Raw genomic sequence first — 18745 nt, 5'->3', positions numbered from 1 at the left:
GACTTGCCAATGACTATCATTTTTTTTACTTTAGGGAAACGTAACCTTGGTCTGCGTATGCCATAGATGTTATCCTTGGCACGGCCTCTCTAAATAAGTCATTTATTTTGAGGCGCGTCATCTGTTCATTGGCGTTCGGAGAGCGGCCTCTTGTCCTATAAGTGCACGTCTGGTTCTATAGGAAAGATTAGAAGGCGATGGACACAGCGCTGGTCCACAGTCCGCTAGCAGATGTGTTGAGGAAGAATCTCAAGGGGACGCTCTTTCATTGGCTGGCACGTTTCTGTGTTTAGGGAATACGCAACTTCGGTTTACGTATATCATAGATGCTCAGCCTTGCCATGGGTGTAAGAAAAAATTAGTTTGCTCCACAAATGTCCCAGGTGTTGATGAACGCTCGTTCCTCCTAGAGGACAGGTAGCCAGGGCCTCGGCGAGACGCGGATCCACAGCCCGCCAGCTGGCGTGCAGAAGAAGCCGTGCTGCTCCAGAGCGGCCGGGCTGCCCGAGGAGCGCGGACACTGGCGCAGCTCGTAGCGCGACAACAGCGCCGCCAGGCCGGCCTTCATCTGCACCAGCGCCAGCGTGTCGCCTGCAACATGTGACCAGTGCCAGTCAGCTGAAGCAGTGTGGACAAACACAGCTGCGTCAGATGTTCCCCCCATTTCTCCACAATGAACAGCTTTGTCCTGGAAGGACAGGTATTAGGAAACTCAGCACAATGGAAGAGAATGAGGAATAATCACTGCAGGCGTACCACAGGGGTCGAAATCGGGTCCACTCTTCTAATACACAGGGTGGTCCATTGATCGTGACCGGGCCAAATATCTCACGAAATAAGCGTCAAACGAAAAAACTAGAAAGAACGAAACTTGTCTAGCTTGAAGAGGGAAACCAGATGGCGCTATGGTTGGTCTGCTGCATGGCGCTGCCATAGGTCAAACGGACATCAACTGCATTTTTTAAAATAGGAACCCCCATTTTTTATTACATATTCCTGTAGTACGCAAAGAGATGTGAATGTTTTAGTTGGACCACTTTTTTCGCTTTGTGATAGATGGCGCTGTAATAGACACAAACATATGGCTCATAATTTTAGACGAACAGTTGGTAACAGGTAGGTTTTTTTTAATTAAAATACAGAACGTAGATACGCTTGAACATTTTACTTCGGTTGTTCCGATGAGATACTTGTATCTTTGTGAACTTATCATTTCTGACAACGCATGCTGCTACAAAGTGATTACCTGTAGATATCACATTAATACAATAAATGCTCAAAATGATGTCCGTCAACCTCAACGCATTTGGCAATATGTGTAACGACATTCCTCTCAACAGCGAGTAGTTCGTCTTCCGTAATGTTCGCACATGCATTGACAATGCGCTGACGCATGTTGTCGGTGGATCACGATAGCAAATACCCTTCAACTTTCCCCACAGAAAGAAATCCGGGGACGTCAGATCCTGTAAACGTGGGGGCCATGGCATGGTGCTTTGACGACCAATCCACCTGTCATGAAATATGCTATTCAATACCGCTTCAACCGCACGCGAGCTATGTGCCGGACATCCATCATGTTGGAAGTACATCGCCATTCTGTCATGCAGTGAAACATCTTGTAGTAACATCGGTAGAACATTACGTAGGAAATCAGCATACATTGCACCATTTAGAGTTCCATCGCTAAAATGGGGCCTTCCTCCCATAATGCCGCACCATACATTAACCCGCCAAGGTCGCTGATGTTCGACTTGTCGCAGCCATCGTGGATTTTCCGTTGCCCAACAGTGCATATTATGCCGGTTTACGTTACCGCTGTTGGTGAATGACGCTTCGTCACTAAATAGAACGCGTGCAAAAAATCTGTCTTCCTCCCGTAATTTCCCTTGTGCCCAGTGGCAGAACTGTACACGACATTCAAAGTCGTCGCCACGCAATTTCTGGTTCATAGAAATATGGTACGGGTGCAATCGATGTTGATGTAGCATTCTCAACACCGACGTTTTTGAGATTCCCGATTGTCGCGCAGTTTGTCTGCTACTGATGTGCGGATTAGCCGCGACAGCAGCTAAAACACCTACTTGGGTATCATCATTTGTTGTTGGTCGTGGTCGACGTTTCACATGTGACTGAACACTTCCTGTTTCCTTAAATAACGTAACTATCCAGCGAACGTACCGGACACTTGGATGCTGTCGTCCAGGATACCGAGCAGGATACATAGCACACGCCCATTGGGCATTTTGATCACAATAGCCACACATAAACACTATATCGACCTTTTCCGCAATTGGTAAACGGCCCATTTCAACACGGGTAATGCATGACGAAGCAAATACCGTCCGCACTGGCAGAATGTTACGTGATACCACGTACTTATATGTTTGTGACTATTGCAGCGCCATCTATCACAAAGCGAAAAAAGTGGTCCAATCAAAACATTCATATTTCTTTACGTACTACACAAATATGTAACAAAAATGGGGGTTCCTATTTAAAAAAAACGCAGTTGATATCCATTTGACATATGGCAGCGCCATCTAGCGGGCCAACCATAGCGCCATCTGGTTTCCCCCTTCAAGCTAGACAAGTTTCGTTCTTTGTAGTTTTTTTGTTTGATGCTTATTTCGTGAAATATTTGGCCTGGTCAGTATCGATGGACCACCCTTTATACAAGACACATCACAACACACTGTGACGGGTCAAAAGGAAGTACACTGAAGCACCAAATAAACTGATATAGGCATGCGTCTTCAAATACAGGGATATGTAATCAGGCAGAATACGGCACTGCGGTCGACAACGCCTATATAAGACAAGTGTCTGGAGCAGTTGTTAGATCGGTTACTGCTGCTACAATGGCAGGTTATCAAGATTTAGGTGAGTTTGAACGTGGTGTTATAGTCGGCGGACGAGCGATGGGACACAGAATCTCCAAGGTAGCGATGAAATGGGGATTTTCCCGTACGACCATTTCATAAGTGTACCGTGAATAGGAGGGATCCGGTAAAACATCAAATCTCCGACATCGCCGCTGTCGGAAAAAGATCCTGCAAAAACGGGACCAACGACGACTGAAGAGAATAGTTCAACGTGACAGAAGTGCAACTCTTCTACAAATTTCTACAGGTTTAGTTTACTTGTATACGTCAAGGCTTTACCATCACTCACATTTTTTTGTGTGGTGAGTGATCTTTAAAGACGGAAAGACAGTGGATCGAGATCAGCCGACACCTGAAGAGTCTTTAGTTTGATCCAGTTGTTTGAATGGTATGGCATAAAGTGGTGGTGGCAAATGGGATTTTTGATTACATGTAATTTTTTTAAATGTTGAATCGCTTTGTCGTGGATTTCAACTTGCAGGCACTCGTTCATTACGCCGACTGCTTCTGTGAGTAAAAGTCAAATAAAGCAAAGTTGTGTTAAAAGGTAACTGAAATACTCCCCATAACAAAAAGAACAGTAAAAGACTCTCCTCCCTTAAGTAAGCAAGGGAAATATTTAACTGGAAGTAAAATTCATTAACGGAGATAGCACTGGATATCCCCAGGCAGAGATGATGATATTTAAGTGTGTGAAGTAATTAAAGTTCAAATATAGTAGTTTAACATCAGGTGTAAGAGAATATTATCGGGACTAAAGTCTAGAAACTTTCAAAGCAATTAGTTTACCTCAACGGCAGGAAATATTAAGAAAATAATTCCGGATTTTTTTATTTAAAGTATAAATAAATAGACGAATAACAACGCCATTGATTTTATTACGTGAACAAACCATATACTTTATAGTGAGACAATATTATATTCCAAATTAACAACTAGTCGCATCTCTGGATACTAAACTGAAGGCAGATAGAATTTATGAAAATTAGATTTCTTTAATAAACCAGTATTGTAAGTAATTTTTTACTTGATAACCAATAATAACAAAGATGGTAAGAAAAATAGATTGGTAGCCCTATGATCAGTTAAGAGGTATGCTGAGCGTGTGTCATTTTAATGCAGAAACGATGATACAAATGGATCAACGGCACAAGTAGACGCATTTTCTGATCCCAGTTATTTTAGAAGGCTTATTTATTTACAAGATATCGCATGACCAAGAACTTTTTTGAAATTCTTATTTGCTAGATAATACGGTAAGTTGCATCTTGTGTTAATAGCAACGGTGTGGTGCACTTAGCCGCATTCAGTGTATGCAGAGAATCTAATTACACTCCTGGAAATTGAAATAAGAACACCGTGAATTCATTGTCCCAGGAAGGGGAAACTTTATTGACACTTTCCTGTTGTCAGATACATCACATGATCACACTGACAGAACCACAGGCACATAGACACAGGCAACAGAGCATGCACAATGTCGGCACTAGTACAGTGTATATCCACCTTTCGCAGCAATGCAGGCCGCTATTCTCCCATGGAGACGATCGTAGAGATGCTGGATGTAGTCCTGTGGAACGGCTTGCCATGCCATTTCCACCTGGCGCCTCAGTTGGACCATCGTTCGTGCTGTACGTGCAGACCGCGTGAGACGACGCTTCATCCAGTCCCAAACATGCTCAATGGGGGACAGATCCGGAGATCTTGCTGGCCAGGGTAGTTGACTTACACCTTCTAGAGCACGTTGGGTGGCACGGGATACATGCGGACGTGCATTGTCCTGTTGGAACAGCAAGTTCCCTTGCAGGTCTAGGAATGGTAGAACGATGGGTTCGATGACGGTTTGGATGTACCGTGCACTATTCAGTGTCCCCTCGACGATCACCAGTGGTGTACGGCCAGTGTAGGAGATCGCTCCCCACACCATGATGCCGGGTGTAGGCCCTGTGTGCCTCGGTCGTATGCAGTCCTGATTGTGGCGCTCACCTGCACCGCGCCAAACACGCATACGACCATCATTGGCACCAAGGTAGAAGCGACTCTCATCGCTGAAGACGACACGTCTCCATTCGTCCCTCCATTCACGCCTGTCGCGACACCACTGGAGGCGGGCTGCACGATGTTGGAGCGTGAGCGGAAGACGGCCTAACGGTGTGCGGGACCGTAGCCCAGCTTCATGGAGACGGTTGCGAATGGTCCTCGGCGATACCCCAGGAGCAACAGTGTCCCTAATTTGCTGGGAAGTGGCGGTGCAGTCCCCTACGGCACTGCGTAGGATCCTACGGTCTTGGCGTGCATCCGTGCGTCGCTGCGGTCCGGTCCCAGGTCGACGGGCACGTGCACCTTCCGCCGACCACTGGCGACAACATCGATGTACTGTGGAGACCTCACGCCCCACGTGTTGAGCAATTCGGCAGTACGTCCACCCGGTCTCCCGCATGCCCACTATACGCCCTCGCTCAAAGTCCGTCAACTGCACATACGGTTCACGTCCACGCTGTCGCGGCATGCTACCAGTGTTAAAGACTGCGATGGAGCTCCGTATGCCACGGCAAACTGGCTGACACTGACGGCGGCGGTGCACAAATGCTGCGCAGCTAGCGCCATTCGACGGCCAACACCGCGGTTCCTGGTGTGTCCGCTGTGCCGTGTGTGTGATCATTGCTTGTACAGCCCTCTCGCAGTGTCCGGAGCAAGTATGGTGGGTCTGACACACCGGTGTCAATGTGTTCTTTTTTCCATTTCCAGGAGTTATTTCAAGTCTCGGTCCGGCACACAATTTTAATCTGCCAGGAAGTTTTTATTTTAATTAGTGATTGTTATGAGAGCGTATGTTGTGTTTGTAAGGACATAAAAAGCAGTACATACATTGATGTGCTGGGTTTAACTGTAATATTCGAATCAATTCGAAACTTACTATTTTACACGTAGAAACAAAGCGTTTCTCTGATCACTGCCGATTCAGATGCGTGCGCGTAAATGATTGTACGGTTTTCATAAATTAATAAGTAAAACTATCTTGAGCTGAAACGGAGTAACCCTAGACAAATAATCAGTGCATTACCACGTATTTATAATTTCGTCGAGTGTAGGAACTGTTAGAACATAGGTTACACGGTAAGAGTTAAATTATTGGTGATACTCCTTGTGAGAAGCTTATACTGGTAACGCGTAGGGGTGATCAACCACTGTTTAAAGGCGATTGCTGCTCTAATTCCACTCAGTGTAAAACAGTATAGTGTAATGGTACTTGAATTACGTAACCATTACAGCACCTCACCTCAACCTCTAGATAGCAGCAATAATCTACTGTGTTTCCGTAAAGTAGTTAACATATTTCTGAGGCAACATTCAGATTTGAAAAAAAAAAAAAAAAAAAAAAAATGGTTCAAATGGCTCTGAGCACTATGCGACTTAACTTCTGAGGTCATCAGTCACCTACAACTTAGAACTAATTAAACCTAACCAACCCAAGGACATCACACACATCCATGCCCGAGGCAGGATTCGAATCTGCGACTGTAGCGATCGCTCGGTTCCAGACTGTAGCGCCTAGAACCGCACGGCCACTCCGGCCGGCTTCAGATTTGATTTCAATATTGTAGAGGTACTTTGATACATCGATATGTTTATATTGCAATATTATTCTTATGTGAATTCTCTCTTTTGTCACTATGATCTTTGACGTATTTGTAACTCTGATTTTTGGGGGCGTAAGCGGTTATTAGAGAGTCAAGTCTTGGACGTCATGTTGAAAAGACGCAAATTGTAGTCAGTTTATAAAATGTGAACTTTAACAGTGAGGAAGATATTTTCAAGTATGTTTTATATTGTGCAGTGATGTTTTGTGAGTTACGTGATATTGCAACAAAAGTAATAAAAATGAAGTGTAACTTAAATTAGGAGTGCTGATTACTTTTTTACATCACCATTGTGCTAACTTTCAAAGATTTAATCTTCAAGAATGGTTTGTGAAACACATCTATAAAACTTTTGAATATCGCAGATTAACACCTAGGCCTCTTTGCATCCGAGCTTGGAATCATCACTACCTAGATTTTCGACGATTGAGCCATGAGTTCACAACGAGACCAGCGTGGGAAACACGAAAAGATGAGTGCCTAGTTATCCATTATTTCATTAAATGACTTTATTAACTGTTCTCTAATGACACCTGCCACATAATATAACTCTGTTGTTGCCCGAAAATGCAATATTTAGCAGCGTGAGCAACACTACAAATCATAATTAATTTTTGACCTTTGTTGTGGTAGGGTTGTTATTATAGGAAGTGACTTACTGACTAAGATCCGCTCCTTGTTAGTGTAAGAAGCGTAGTCCGCTGCCAGAGTTCACTTCTTACAAATCAGACAAGAATTTCAGCAGATAACATTACAAGTAGTGAACAAAGAGCGATGGTGTTTATTAAAATTGTCACTTCTGCATAACAACAATAAGTAGCGACAGTTTACTCCACGAAAGCATCTAAGTCTAAATCTACATGGATACTCTGCAAATCATATTTAAGTGCCTGGCGGAGGGTTCATAGAACCAACTTCACAATAATTCTCTATTATTCCACTCTCGAACAGCGCGCGGAAAAAAAAGCGAACACCTATGTATTTCCGTGCGAGCTCTCACCTCCCTTATTTTATTTTGATGCTTTGTAGGTTGGCGTCAATTTTCACATTCTAAGGAGAAAGTTGGTGATTAGAATTTCGTGAGAAGATTCTGCCGCAACGAGAAACGCCTTTGTTTCAATGATGTTCTTCCCAAATCATGTCCGCGACACTCTCTCTCCTATTTCTCGATAATACAAGACGTGCTGTCTTTCTTTGAATTTTCCCGAAGTACTCCGTTAATCCTATTTGTAAAGGATCCCATGCCGCGCAGCAGTGCTCTAAAAGAAGACGGTGAAGGGTAGTGTAGGCAGTCTCTTTAATAGAACTGTCGCATTGTCTAAACGTTTTGTCAAAATAAGCAGTCTTTGGTTCGCCTTCCACACACCATTATCTGTGTGTTCTTTGCAATTGAAGTTGTTCCTAAGCATAAGCTCTTAGGAGTTGTTCCGTCACAGGTGGCGTTTTCTGAAAGTTTAGTATGTAACCTGCAACAAAAAGATGTATGGCTTTATAGTCAATAATACATGTACCTACATACACTCCTGGAAATTGAAATAAGAACACCGCGAATTCATTGTCCCAGGAAGGGGAAACTTTATTGACACATTCCTGGGGTCAGATACATCACATGATCACACTGACAGAACCAGAGGCACATAGACACAGGCAACAGAGCATGCACAATGTCGGCACTAGTACAGTGTATATCCACCTTTCGCAGCAATGCAGGCTGCTATTCTCCCATGGAGACGATCGTAGAGATGCTGGATGTAGTCCTGTGGAACGGCTTGCCATGCCATTTCCACCTGGTGCCTCAGTTGGACCAGCGTTCGTGCTGGACGTGCAGACCGCGTGAGACGACGCTTCATCCAGTCCCAAACATGCTCAATGGGGAACAGATCCGGAGATCTTGCTGGCCAGGGTAGTTGACTTACACCTTCTAGAGCACGTTGGGTGGCACGGGATACATGCGGACGTGCATTGTCCTGTTGGAACAGCAAGTTCCCTTGCCGATCTAGGAATGGTAGAACGATGGGTTCGATGACGGTTTGGATGTACCGTGCACTATTCAGTGTCCCCTCGACGATCACCAGTGGTGTACGGCCAGTGTAGGAGATCGCTCCCCACACCATGATGCCGGGTGTTGGCCCTGTGTGCCTCGGTCGTATGCAGTCCTGATTGTGGCGCTCACCTGCACGGCGCCAAACACGCATACGACCATCATTGGCACCAAGGCAGAAGCGACTCTCATCGCTGAAGACGACACGTCCCCATTCGTCCCTCCATTCACGCCTGTCGCGACACCACTGGAGGCGGGCTGCACGATGTTGGGGCGTGAGCGGAAGACGGCCTAATGGTGTGCGGGACCGTAGCCCAGCTTTATGGAGACGGTTGCGAATGGTCCTCGGCGATACCCCAGGAGCAACAGTGTCCCTAATTTGCTGGGAAGTGGCGGTGCGGTCCCCTACGGCACTGCGTAGGATCCTACGGTCTTGGCGTGCATCCGTGCGTCGCTGCGGTCCGGTCCCAGGTCGACGGGCACGTGCACCTTCCGCCGACCACTGGCGACAACATCGATGTACTGTGGAGACCTCACGCCCCACGAGTTGAGCAATTCGGCGGTACGTCCACCCGGCCTCCCGCATGCCCACTATACGCCCTCGCTCAAAGTCCGTCAACTGCACATATGGTTCACGTCCACGCTGTCGCGGCATGCTACCAGTGTTAAAGACTGCGATGGAGCTCCGTATGCCACGGCAAACTGGCTGACACTGACGGCGGCGGTGCACAAATGCTGCGCAGCTAGCGCCATTCGACGGCCAACACCGCGGTTCTTGGTGTGTCCGCTGTGCCGTGCGTGTGATCATTGCTTGTACAGCCCTCTCGCAGTGTCCGGAGCAAGTATGGTGGGTCTGACACACCGGTGTCAATGTGTTCTTTTTTCCATTTCCAGGAGTGTATCTCGGTGAAGTGTGATGTTGATGTTTATGTGTTAGTCCTACATATCGTTTTTCTCGCAATCTTCAGCAGTGAATGATAAATCTGCTTTTGTGAATTTCATGCCTTCAAGAGGCAAGAGATCATTTCTAATACACCTGTGGCAAAGTTGTAGTGAAAAAAGTAGCAGCAGACAATCTCAGAGTTTGTCAAAGAATCGTATTTTGTGTACTTCGGCGTACGGGGTGGGGATCAGGACAAGTCATGGGGACCGTATCGACTTCGTTCAAGTTGTGAGGAAGGATCCCTGCTTCCTATGCAAATGGGCCAGTCCCTCAAAAGACAAGCACTGGTCTCAAAGAATCTGACCAGTTAGAATGCCGGATGTTGGAGGGAAAATCGTACTACTCGATTCAAAGCTGGAAAATACAATTTCTACCTCCAATTTACGTAGAACTTCGCATTATTAAATAAGTTATTAAAGCCCACCAGAATATAGTGTGACTTTTAAGTATGTGGCAAGTACGTGACCGCGGATGTCAGAAGCTAAGACGAAAAGAGATTTTCGTCAGTCCTGGCATTCGGAAACCAAATCTGAATCATTTGAAGACAAAACGAATGAAGTTGGAAAATCATCTTGAATATCGTTTAAAAAAGTTGTCAGTAAGTTTCTTGGCTACTCAAAAGACCTTGATCAAGAGAATTAGTAAGAAACACGCCGGATAGCTTCAAAGCACTGGATGCCTCAATGAGCTTGATGCTGCACTTCATGGACTCCCGCATCAGCTATTTTATAGAAAATGTAGGTGTTGTGGTTAAGGACAGTTCCATAAAATAAAAACTGAACGGGAGTACCAGGTCATATGGGATGCCAGCATGATAGCTGACTACTGCTGCATTCCGCACACAGAATGTCTTCAATCAGTGCACAGAAAAAAATACAATCCCTGCTCGCACGAACTGTACCTACTGGATTTGTTATTGATGGACTTGGGTACCAATTGTCCGCTTACAACAGGTATTTTATAGTGTGCGCTTACCAACAAAATAACTCCTGACACGTTCAGTTTCTATCGCATATATATGTCGTTAGCACTGAATATATACTTCGCTAGCAGTTAAGTGGTTAAATAATAACTAAATCAAGCACGTACTGAACTATGTGTTCCATAAAGAACTTGCCCAATAAAAAATTATGATCGACAAAATCGAATACTGTAAGTCAAAGAAGATTCCAACTAATGATATTTCAGGAGCTGTTAATTGTCCGCCCCTGGTAGCTGAGTGGTCAGCGCTACGGAATGTCATACCTAAAGGCCTGGATTCGATTCCTGGATGGGTCGGAGACTTTTCCGCTCATGGACTTTGTGTTGTGTTGTCCTTATCATCATCATTTCATCCCCATCGACACGCAAGTCGCTGAAGTGGCGTCAACTCGAAAGACTTCCACCAGGCGACGGGAGGCCCTAGCCACACGGCATTTTCATTTACCTGTCAATTTTATTAAATTGGCAGTAAATGTATAAATACCTGCTTGTATTAGGGTGAAGAAGTTTTAAATGTGACCTTTTGTATCCCTGAATCTAATAAGGAGAACACTTAGCAGCAAGGAGTTTTGTAAGTTTTTATGTTATAATACGTGAAGTTCAGAACTCCAATATCAGTCAGCCAAAGCAAGTCCGTGCTTAAAATTCTCGAGGAAATCAAATTTGAAGTTCTGTGAGCGACTGTATTTCACTATAGTTAGGTAGATTGTTCGATGGGCATGTGGTTCTGTGGCAGAATGATAGAACTCTCGGCTGCCATGGCGGCAGTCCGTATTCAATTTAAAAAAAAAAGCAGAAACGAGACTCGATCCAACATTCAGCGATTACCAATCTCGAAACGCTACCTTTTCTTTTATGCTTCACGGAAATGCTCATAGAACAGGCCCCTTCGTTCACAAATTTGAAATGGCCAGGACTCAAACCAAGGTCAGCCACACAGCAGTCTAGCATTATACCACAGAGCTACAATACCCATCCAGAAATCGACCAAACTTCAGCGAATTACAGTCGCTCTGAGAATTTCAACGTCGATTTTCTCCAGAATTTTTGAGAGTGCGTCGACAGCTTGGGTGACAGATTTCATTCTGAACTTCACGTACCATACATACAGGGTCCTCTAAAATTCCCCTTACAGACTTCGAGGACGTGTAGAGGGGACTGAGTAAATAATATTTTAAACTGGAATCCATATCCGGAAACGTATAGTTTTCGTTCTACAACCATTTGAAAACATCTTGGTAACGCGACCACTTTTATAAGCAATTTACTAGTCCTTACCCAGTAGTTGTTTTACAGTTCCACTCATTCGTAAACAAAGAAACAAACAGGAAACTTAATAAGTTTTCACAAACACCGTTGTTTACAGCTAAACCGTTCTTGTCTTTTTCAAATGAGGGTTAGCTTTCTGATCCACTACAAGTAAGATTCGATGTGGCAACCGCCAAGTTCGATGTGCGTATTGTACCTACGAATGATGATGTGGTACACACCTCTACCACACCTGGTGTCTCTCCAATCTGTCCTACAGCGACCACAACTCGTGGAACCAGATCTTCTTCTGTCTCTGCAGGAGTCTCATAAACCAAACTCTGCATTCGACTCCAGGGGAAAGAGTCCAATGGAGTCAAATCAGATGACCGGGGAGACCACGCAATTAGACCACCCTGACCTATCTGTCTGTGCCTAAATCATTGGTCCAGAAGTTCCTGAACATGACTGGGACAGTGAACGAATGCACAGTCATGGTGAAGCCAAATGTCTTGATGGACGTACAATGGCACAGCACCTACAACATTCCTATCAAGCAGTTTAGGCCCATGAGCTTGGTTGGAAGCATGTACGACAGTCACATAACCATCCAGAATACCTGCCCGCACATTGATACAAAATCTGTTTCGGACGAATTTAATAATCCTTTATCGTACGTTTAAATGCATACAAGTGTCGATAGCATACGGAAAAATTAAGATCTTTGCTAGGAATATTCTCAGTTACATATTGATGTCCCGTCGGCCCTGCACGGAGCCGAGCGTTCGCGAAGTTTGGCGGCCAAGCCGACTAGTATGACGTCACAAGTTTTAGTTATTTTTATTTACACATCTAGTTCCGTAGGACCAAATTCCTGGAATCGGGTAGCGCGCCGGCCCCACATCGAATCCACCTGGCGGAGTAACGACGAGATCCAGTGTGCCAGTCAGCCTCGATGTGGTTTTTGGGCGGTTTTCCACATCGCACTAGGTGAATACCGGGCTGGTCCCCAAGTCCCGCCTCAGATACACGACTCGCAGACTTTTGGAAACGTTCGCACTATTTAATGGCTTACACTTGACACAGACAGCTGGGGTACACGAATTTCATCCCAGGGGGTACAGGTTGGGGACAGGAAGGGCATCCGCCCACCCTCTGACACCAACATCGACAAATCCATAGTAACAAGGCCAATTCCGCGTTGAAGTGGGACAAAGGCCCACAGACAACGATGATGATTGAGAGGCCAATGTCAGTATACCCAGACTATTGTACAGGGGTCGAGAAAGGTTCGCGAACTCACACCACTTATTGCCCGAACTGCCCATTTCTGAGCCAAAAATACCCTTTGAGAATGGGAAGAATTACCCCAACATATAAAACCATATGACATAAGCGAATGAAAATAAGCAAAGTAGACTGCTTTTCGTGTCGAACGATCACTTACTTCAGATGCTGTTCGAATGGTAAAAATGGCAACATTAAGTCTTTGAACAAGATCCTGAACGTGGGCTTTCCACGACAGTTTACTATTTATCCCAACACCTATAAATTTTAACTGTTCTGTTTCACTAATCATATGCCCATTCTGTGAAATTAAAACGTCGAGTTTTGTTGAATTGTATGTTAGAAACTGTAAAACTGAGTCTTACTGCGATTTAGTGTTAGTTCGTTTTCTACAAGCCATGAACTTATGGCATGAACTGCACCATTTGAAATAGAGCCAATGTTACACACAACATCCTTTCCTACGAACAAACAATATCAGCAAACAGAAATATTTTAGCATTACCTGTGCTACTAGAGATTATATCATTTATATAACTAAGGAACAGGAGTGGCCCCAACAATACCTGGTGCACCTCCCCTCCCACCCCCCATTTGACAGTACCCCACTCAGACCCCACATGACAACCATTCTCAAAACTGTGAATAATGACCTTTTGCTGTCTGTTCTTAAAGCAAGAGGTGAACCAGTTGTGAGCTACTCCCTGTATTCCATAGTGGTCCAAATTCTCGAGCAATATTTTGTGATCAAAACAATCAAACGTCTTAGTTAAATCAAAGAATATGTCTAGCGTTCGAAACCTTTTGTTTGATCCATCCAGTACCTCACAGAGATCAGATAATATAGCATTTTCAGTCGTTAAAGTACTTCTAAAGCCGAACTGTACATTTGAAAGCAAATTATGTGATATAAAATGATCAATTATCCTCCACAGCCTTTTCAGTAACTTTAGCAGACACTGATGGCATAGAAATAGGTCTAAAATTGTCCACATGTCCCTTTCTCCCTTTTTATAATGCGGGTTTACTACTGAGTACTTTAATTGCTCAGGAAACTGACCGTTCGTAATGGAAAAATTGCAAATACAGCTAAGTACAGGGATAATATGTACAGCACAGTACTTTAATATTCTGCTAGGCACTCCATCATATCCACGAGAGGCCTCAGTCTTCAGTGATTTAATTATTGACTCAATCTCCCCCTTGTCAGTATCACAGAGGAGTATTTCAGACATCAATCTCGGAAAGTCATTTGCCAAGAAAGTTATAAGATTCCCTGTAGAAACTAAATTTTTATTTAATTCAGCAGCAACGTTCAGAAAATGATTGTTAAGGGAACCACACCTTGCCTATCTAACCAATGTTAATTTAGGCAAGTATTTGACCCATTTCTGAAAAAAACTATTTGATGCAGGACCTTAATATTTTTATGTATGTTACATGTTGCTAATAGAGTCAACTGTACTAAAAATCTACTTTATCCATTTTATCGTTTTTAAGAAATACTTCTTAAATTTATTAACAAAAAATATTAAGTTTTTTCTGCAGAAAATATTTTTTGTGAACTTCCTAATGGGTAAATATTAATGAATGTAGTATCAGAGGTGGCTTTTCATGTTATACAGAGTCTCTGAAAATTTCATTCATTTATCTATGATAGCTTCTGATATAATGGGGCATAAGTACTGAAAATTGTAGTTTTCGGGAAATGACTTTAAAGTAATAACTTCTGAAATTTCTTACTTACAGTTAATTAAAACTGTCCTGCTGCATATGATGGCCCTTCTTCGGCCTCTAGCAGGTCTTCAAGCTTCTTTTTCATCTTCCTGGATGTTTGTCTTGCTTTCTTGGTCATATTAGATGCAGACCTGTCTGCATCGGCTATCCTCATTTTATCGCAATTTTCAGCCCAGTGATAATATTTTCACCAGGATTAATTCCCAGCTTTTTCAGTACCCAACACTTTCCAATATTACCACAACCGAATGTAATAACAGCATCATGAACTCCTAGTTTCGTTGTATGAATACCTACAAATACAGTTTTAGGAAGGCGGTTCCAAATTAAGCTGTTGAAACATTTATTTGGGTTGTGTGTCTGCCCATGCTGGCATTTCCGTAGAAGGTCAGGATGAGCCAAGTCTCTGAAAATAGGTTTAATTGCTGTAATAACAGCAGCAGGAAGAGAATGCTGGTGAGAATAAGATTCTCCAGTTGCCTGAGCCCTATTGTATTTGTACCACGAATTTTCTCCCGATGGACACAACCCATGACATGGCTTATCATCAGTAGAGGACTTATGGAAGAATATGGCCCAAACATCTCTCTTCATCGCCTCCAGATTTTCTTTATTTCTCCTAACTGCCTGCCCATAGTATACCTGCAAGTTTTCTATTTCAGTTTTAGTTAACCGACCCTGTCCGGTCAACAATTTTCCATCTTCTAATTTTTATCCTCTTATATCAACAGTTAGTTTTCTCAGCCTTGTTCCCAAACGTTTTTTAACATGGCCTACACATTCTATTTTGCTAATAATGGCATCTTCATATGGCTTAGAGTTGACAGTGGGTGACAGAAAAGTGGGCGTAGAACATTAACACACGTGGTAGGAAAATGCTCTTTAAATGCTCAGAACATTTTTCAGCAAAATCCTTTTCAGTGTACTTAAATAAACCCTTAATCTATCGAAATATTATGAAAGCCGATAATCGATTTTTTTCGACCTGAACCACGGTGTGGTCCCCTTAAATACTGTACATATATCTGACTTATTAGTAATGGTTCAAGTGGCTCTGAGCACTATGGGACTCAACTGCTGAGGTCATCAGTCTCCTAGAACTTAGAACTACTTAAACCTAACTAACCTAAGGACGTCACACACGTCCATGCCCGAGGCAAGATTCGAACCTGCGACCGTATCGGTCGCGCGGTTCCAGACTGTAGCGCCTAGAACCGCGCGGCCACTCCGGCCGGCTGTGTTAAGGAAAGCATTATATTTGTCATCTATGTTACTGCCACCATAAACATCCTGCTACTCTTGCTCCTTAACGAGGATTAAAAAACTCTCCATTCCCGTTGGATATACTTTCCTACATAGTTTGTAATTATATGTAATATTTGTTTGAGTAAAAGTTCGTTGCACGGCCCCAAGATGACTACCTTGTGGCATACCTACCTAGTAAATATAAACATATTTACTAGGCACAAGCACAAGCGGCTGTAGCACGGAAATGGTACGGTTTCGTGAGGGGGTTTAAATGGTTCAAATGGCTCTGAGCATTATGGGACGTAACATCTGACGTCATCAGTCCCCTAGAACGTAGAACTACTTAAACCAGACTAACCTAAGAACATCACACACATCCATGCCCTAGGCATGATTCGAACCTTCGACCGTAGCGGTCGCGCGGTTCCAGACTGAAGCGCTTAGAACCGCTCGGCCACACCGGCCGGCGAGGGAGTTTATTTCAAAATGTTGTGTACTCAGTCATCTCTGCAATCCTTTGTAAGAGGAATTTTAGTGCACATTATATAAAAAATTAGAAAAATCCGAATGTCGTGTAGCCTCCTTGTAAGAATTACTGCTCCCTTTGACCCATAATCACAGTTGCAGTAAAATATCCAAATGAGTGGTCGCAGCGGCGCCGCAAGCCGATCGTCGCACTCACCGGGGCAGTTGCGCGGTCCTGCGCCGAAAGGCAGGTACGTGGTGGCCAGGGGGGACCCTTGGTGCTTGCCACCGGCGAAGCGGTCCGGGTTGAAGCGCAGCGGCTCCGGGAAGAGGCGGTGGTCCCTGTGGAGCGCCAGCACCGGCACGAACACCAGGGTGCCCTCCTCGAGCACCACGTCGCTGCCAGGTACGCGGTACGGCTTGGTACACTGCCGCAGGAGCTGCCCCATCGGCGGGTACATCCGCAGCGATTCTGCAAGTCAGAAAAGTGGCACTAGCATCTCACGTTAAGTCATTTGGCGGGTATTTAGGTATCCTCCACTCTTTCTGAGACGACTGAACCATCCCGATTCATAATATGCAAACCATTTTCCTCTATTACTCACGGTTCTAGAGATGTCTGACATCGACTATTTTTGTAAGTGTAATATTGTATCAGAGCAAAGTACACACATTTCTACTAGGGCATTTATTATGACGAGGGCCATCGTAAAAGTAAACAACGTTTCGATTTAACGAGCCTCTCAGTTTTGCTTCCAACACCCTTGCCATCGCGTTGTGGACTTTCGTAATAGCTGGCCACACAAGAGGGGATTTCTGCGACGGGCCAGAGCCGCAGGTCAATTCCGCCGATATTTTTGACGAATCTAGCTCGTCGATCTCGGACCCGTCGTTTTCCACTAACGATCAGGAGCCACCCGTCGGATCTAGTCTCTCAGACCTGCCCGGAGGCCGGGCCCCGTCCTCTGTGACATTAACCGCCGGATTTTCGTGATTTACCCGCCGACCCAGGACAGAAATGCGTCATCCTCCACAGGATAGCGGCCACAGGAGACTAATTTCAGGAGTTGCGATTTGATTTTAGTACATTTTAGAACATTGGAACTCGTTTATATTATTCAGAAGGAGTTACTATGGACAGTAGTTGGAAGAAAAGTACGCCAGTCACCGCCGATATGTAGCTTACATATTCAAATATTTCTCGGAAAAAATGTGTCAAAATCGGATTCAATAAAATCTTCCTGGTTTACAATTCATTTCGTATAAAACACTCGAGTTTTCGATAGCTGTTCCGCCATCGTCATCGGGAGTTGAAATCACTGACTGCCGGAGCTGGCACGGTATACTGTTTATGTTAAGGTGTCCATTTCCTTTATTACTAAACAAAGGGACGTTTAACAAATTTTAGAATTACACCTGAGAAAAATAAGGGAAAACAACGGGACAGAACTGTATTGACAAAATTTTATGGACATAGTTTGTCTTTACATTATGCACACAGATATGATCCAAATAACTTTTTACGATTATTCTGCCGCATTGTTGCAGTACTTTTCTCTTTTATCAAGAAGTGCATTTCCTTTTGATATTATATTGTTTCATGAAAGTTAGTACGTTATACACCACTAAAGTGTCTAGACAATGAGGAAGGCCTTCACTGTTTCATCTTTCATCCTCTTTTTTTTTTTCTTACATCTGACCACAAAGAGTTCACTCAGGAAAACACACGTTTCACAGCAACATCTGACCCAGGAATTTCCAAGCAAAACTCCACACCACATTGCACTAACAATTACATTGTCTCCTCATACACTTTTTATTAAGTTCTGCACATGTGAAAGTTCATTGAAGAGTTAGTCTTCGTCAACAGAAAAATTTGGTACAATAGTTCTAAAAAAATGGTTCAAATGGCTCTGAGCACTATGGGACTTAACATCTGAGGTCATTAGTCCCCTAGGACTTAGAACTACCTAAATCTAACTAACCTAAGGACATCACACACATCCACGCACGAGGCAGGATTCGAACCTGTGAGCGTAGCGGTCACGCGGTTCCAGAGTGAAGCGCCTAGAACCGCTCGGACAATAGTTCCAACAGAAGCACAACAGTCATCAATGTCCTTCCTCTATAGCCGCTCGTTTAGAATGATCACCCAATCAAATACTTTACAAGGCGAGAGAAATAAAAACCATTCATTAATATATGCAAGAGTCATAGAAGATGTCAGCAGAATTCTGAAATTCTTTCACAGTAATTTCATTCTCTTCTT

The 18745-nt window shown here is 44.0% G+C and overlaps 1 protein-coding gene across 1 annotated transcript in view; it reads right to left on the bottom strand.

The window, feature by feature from the left end:
- Positions 1–406: 406 nt before the first annotated feature.
- The window catches only part of LOC124593917 (cytochrome P450 6k1-like), a 97598-nt gene continuing 79259 nt past the window's right edge, over positions 407–18745 (bottom strand). The window contains exons 5-6 of the mRNA XM_047132267.1: positions 16694–16948; positions 407–591 (exon numbers count right to left, since the gene is read on the bottom strand). Coding sequence (XP_046988223.1) covers positions 407–591; positions 16694–16948 — 440 coding nt within the window. The remainder of the gene's footprint in view (positions 592–16693; positions 16949–18745) is intronic.

This window comes from Schistocerca americana, chromosome 2 (assembly GCF_021461395.2).
Source record: "Schistocerca americana isolate TAMUIC-IGC-003095 chromosome 2, iqSchAmer2.1, whole genome shotgun sequence".
NCBI classification, from domain to species: domain Eukaryota; kingdom Metazoa; phylum Arthropoda; class Insecta; order Orthoptera; family Acrididae; genus Schistocerca; species Schistocerca americana.
The sequence above is the reverse complement of the archived record's forward strand: the minus strand, read 5'-3'. Positions and strand labels throughout refer to the sequence as shown.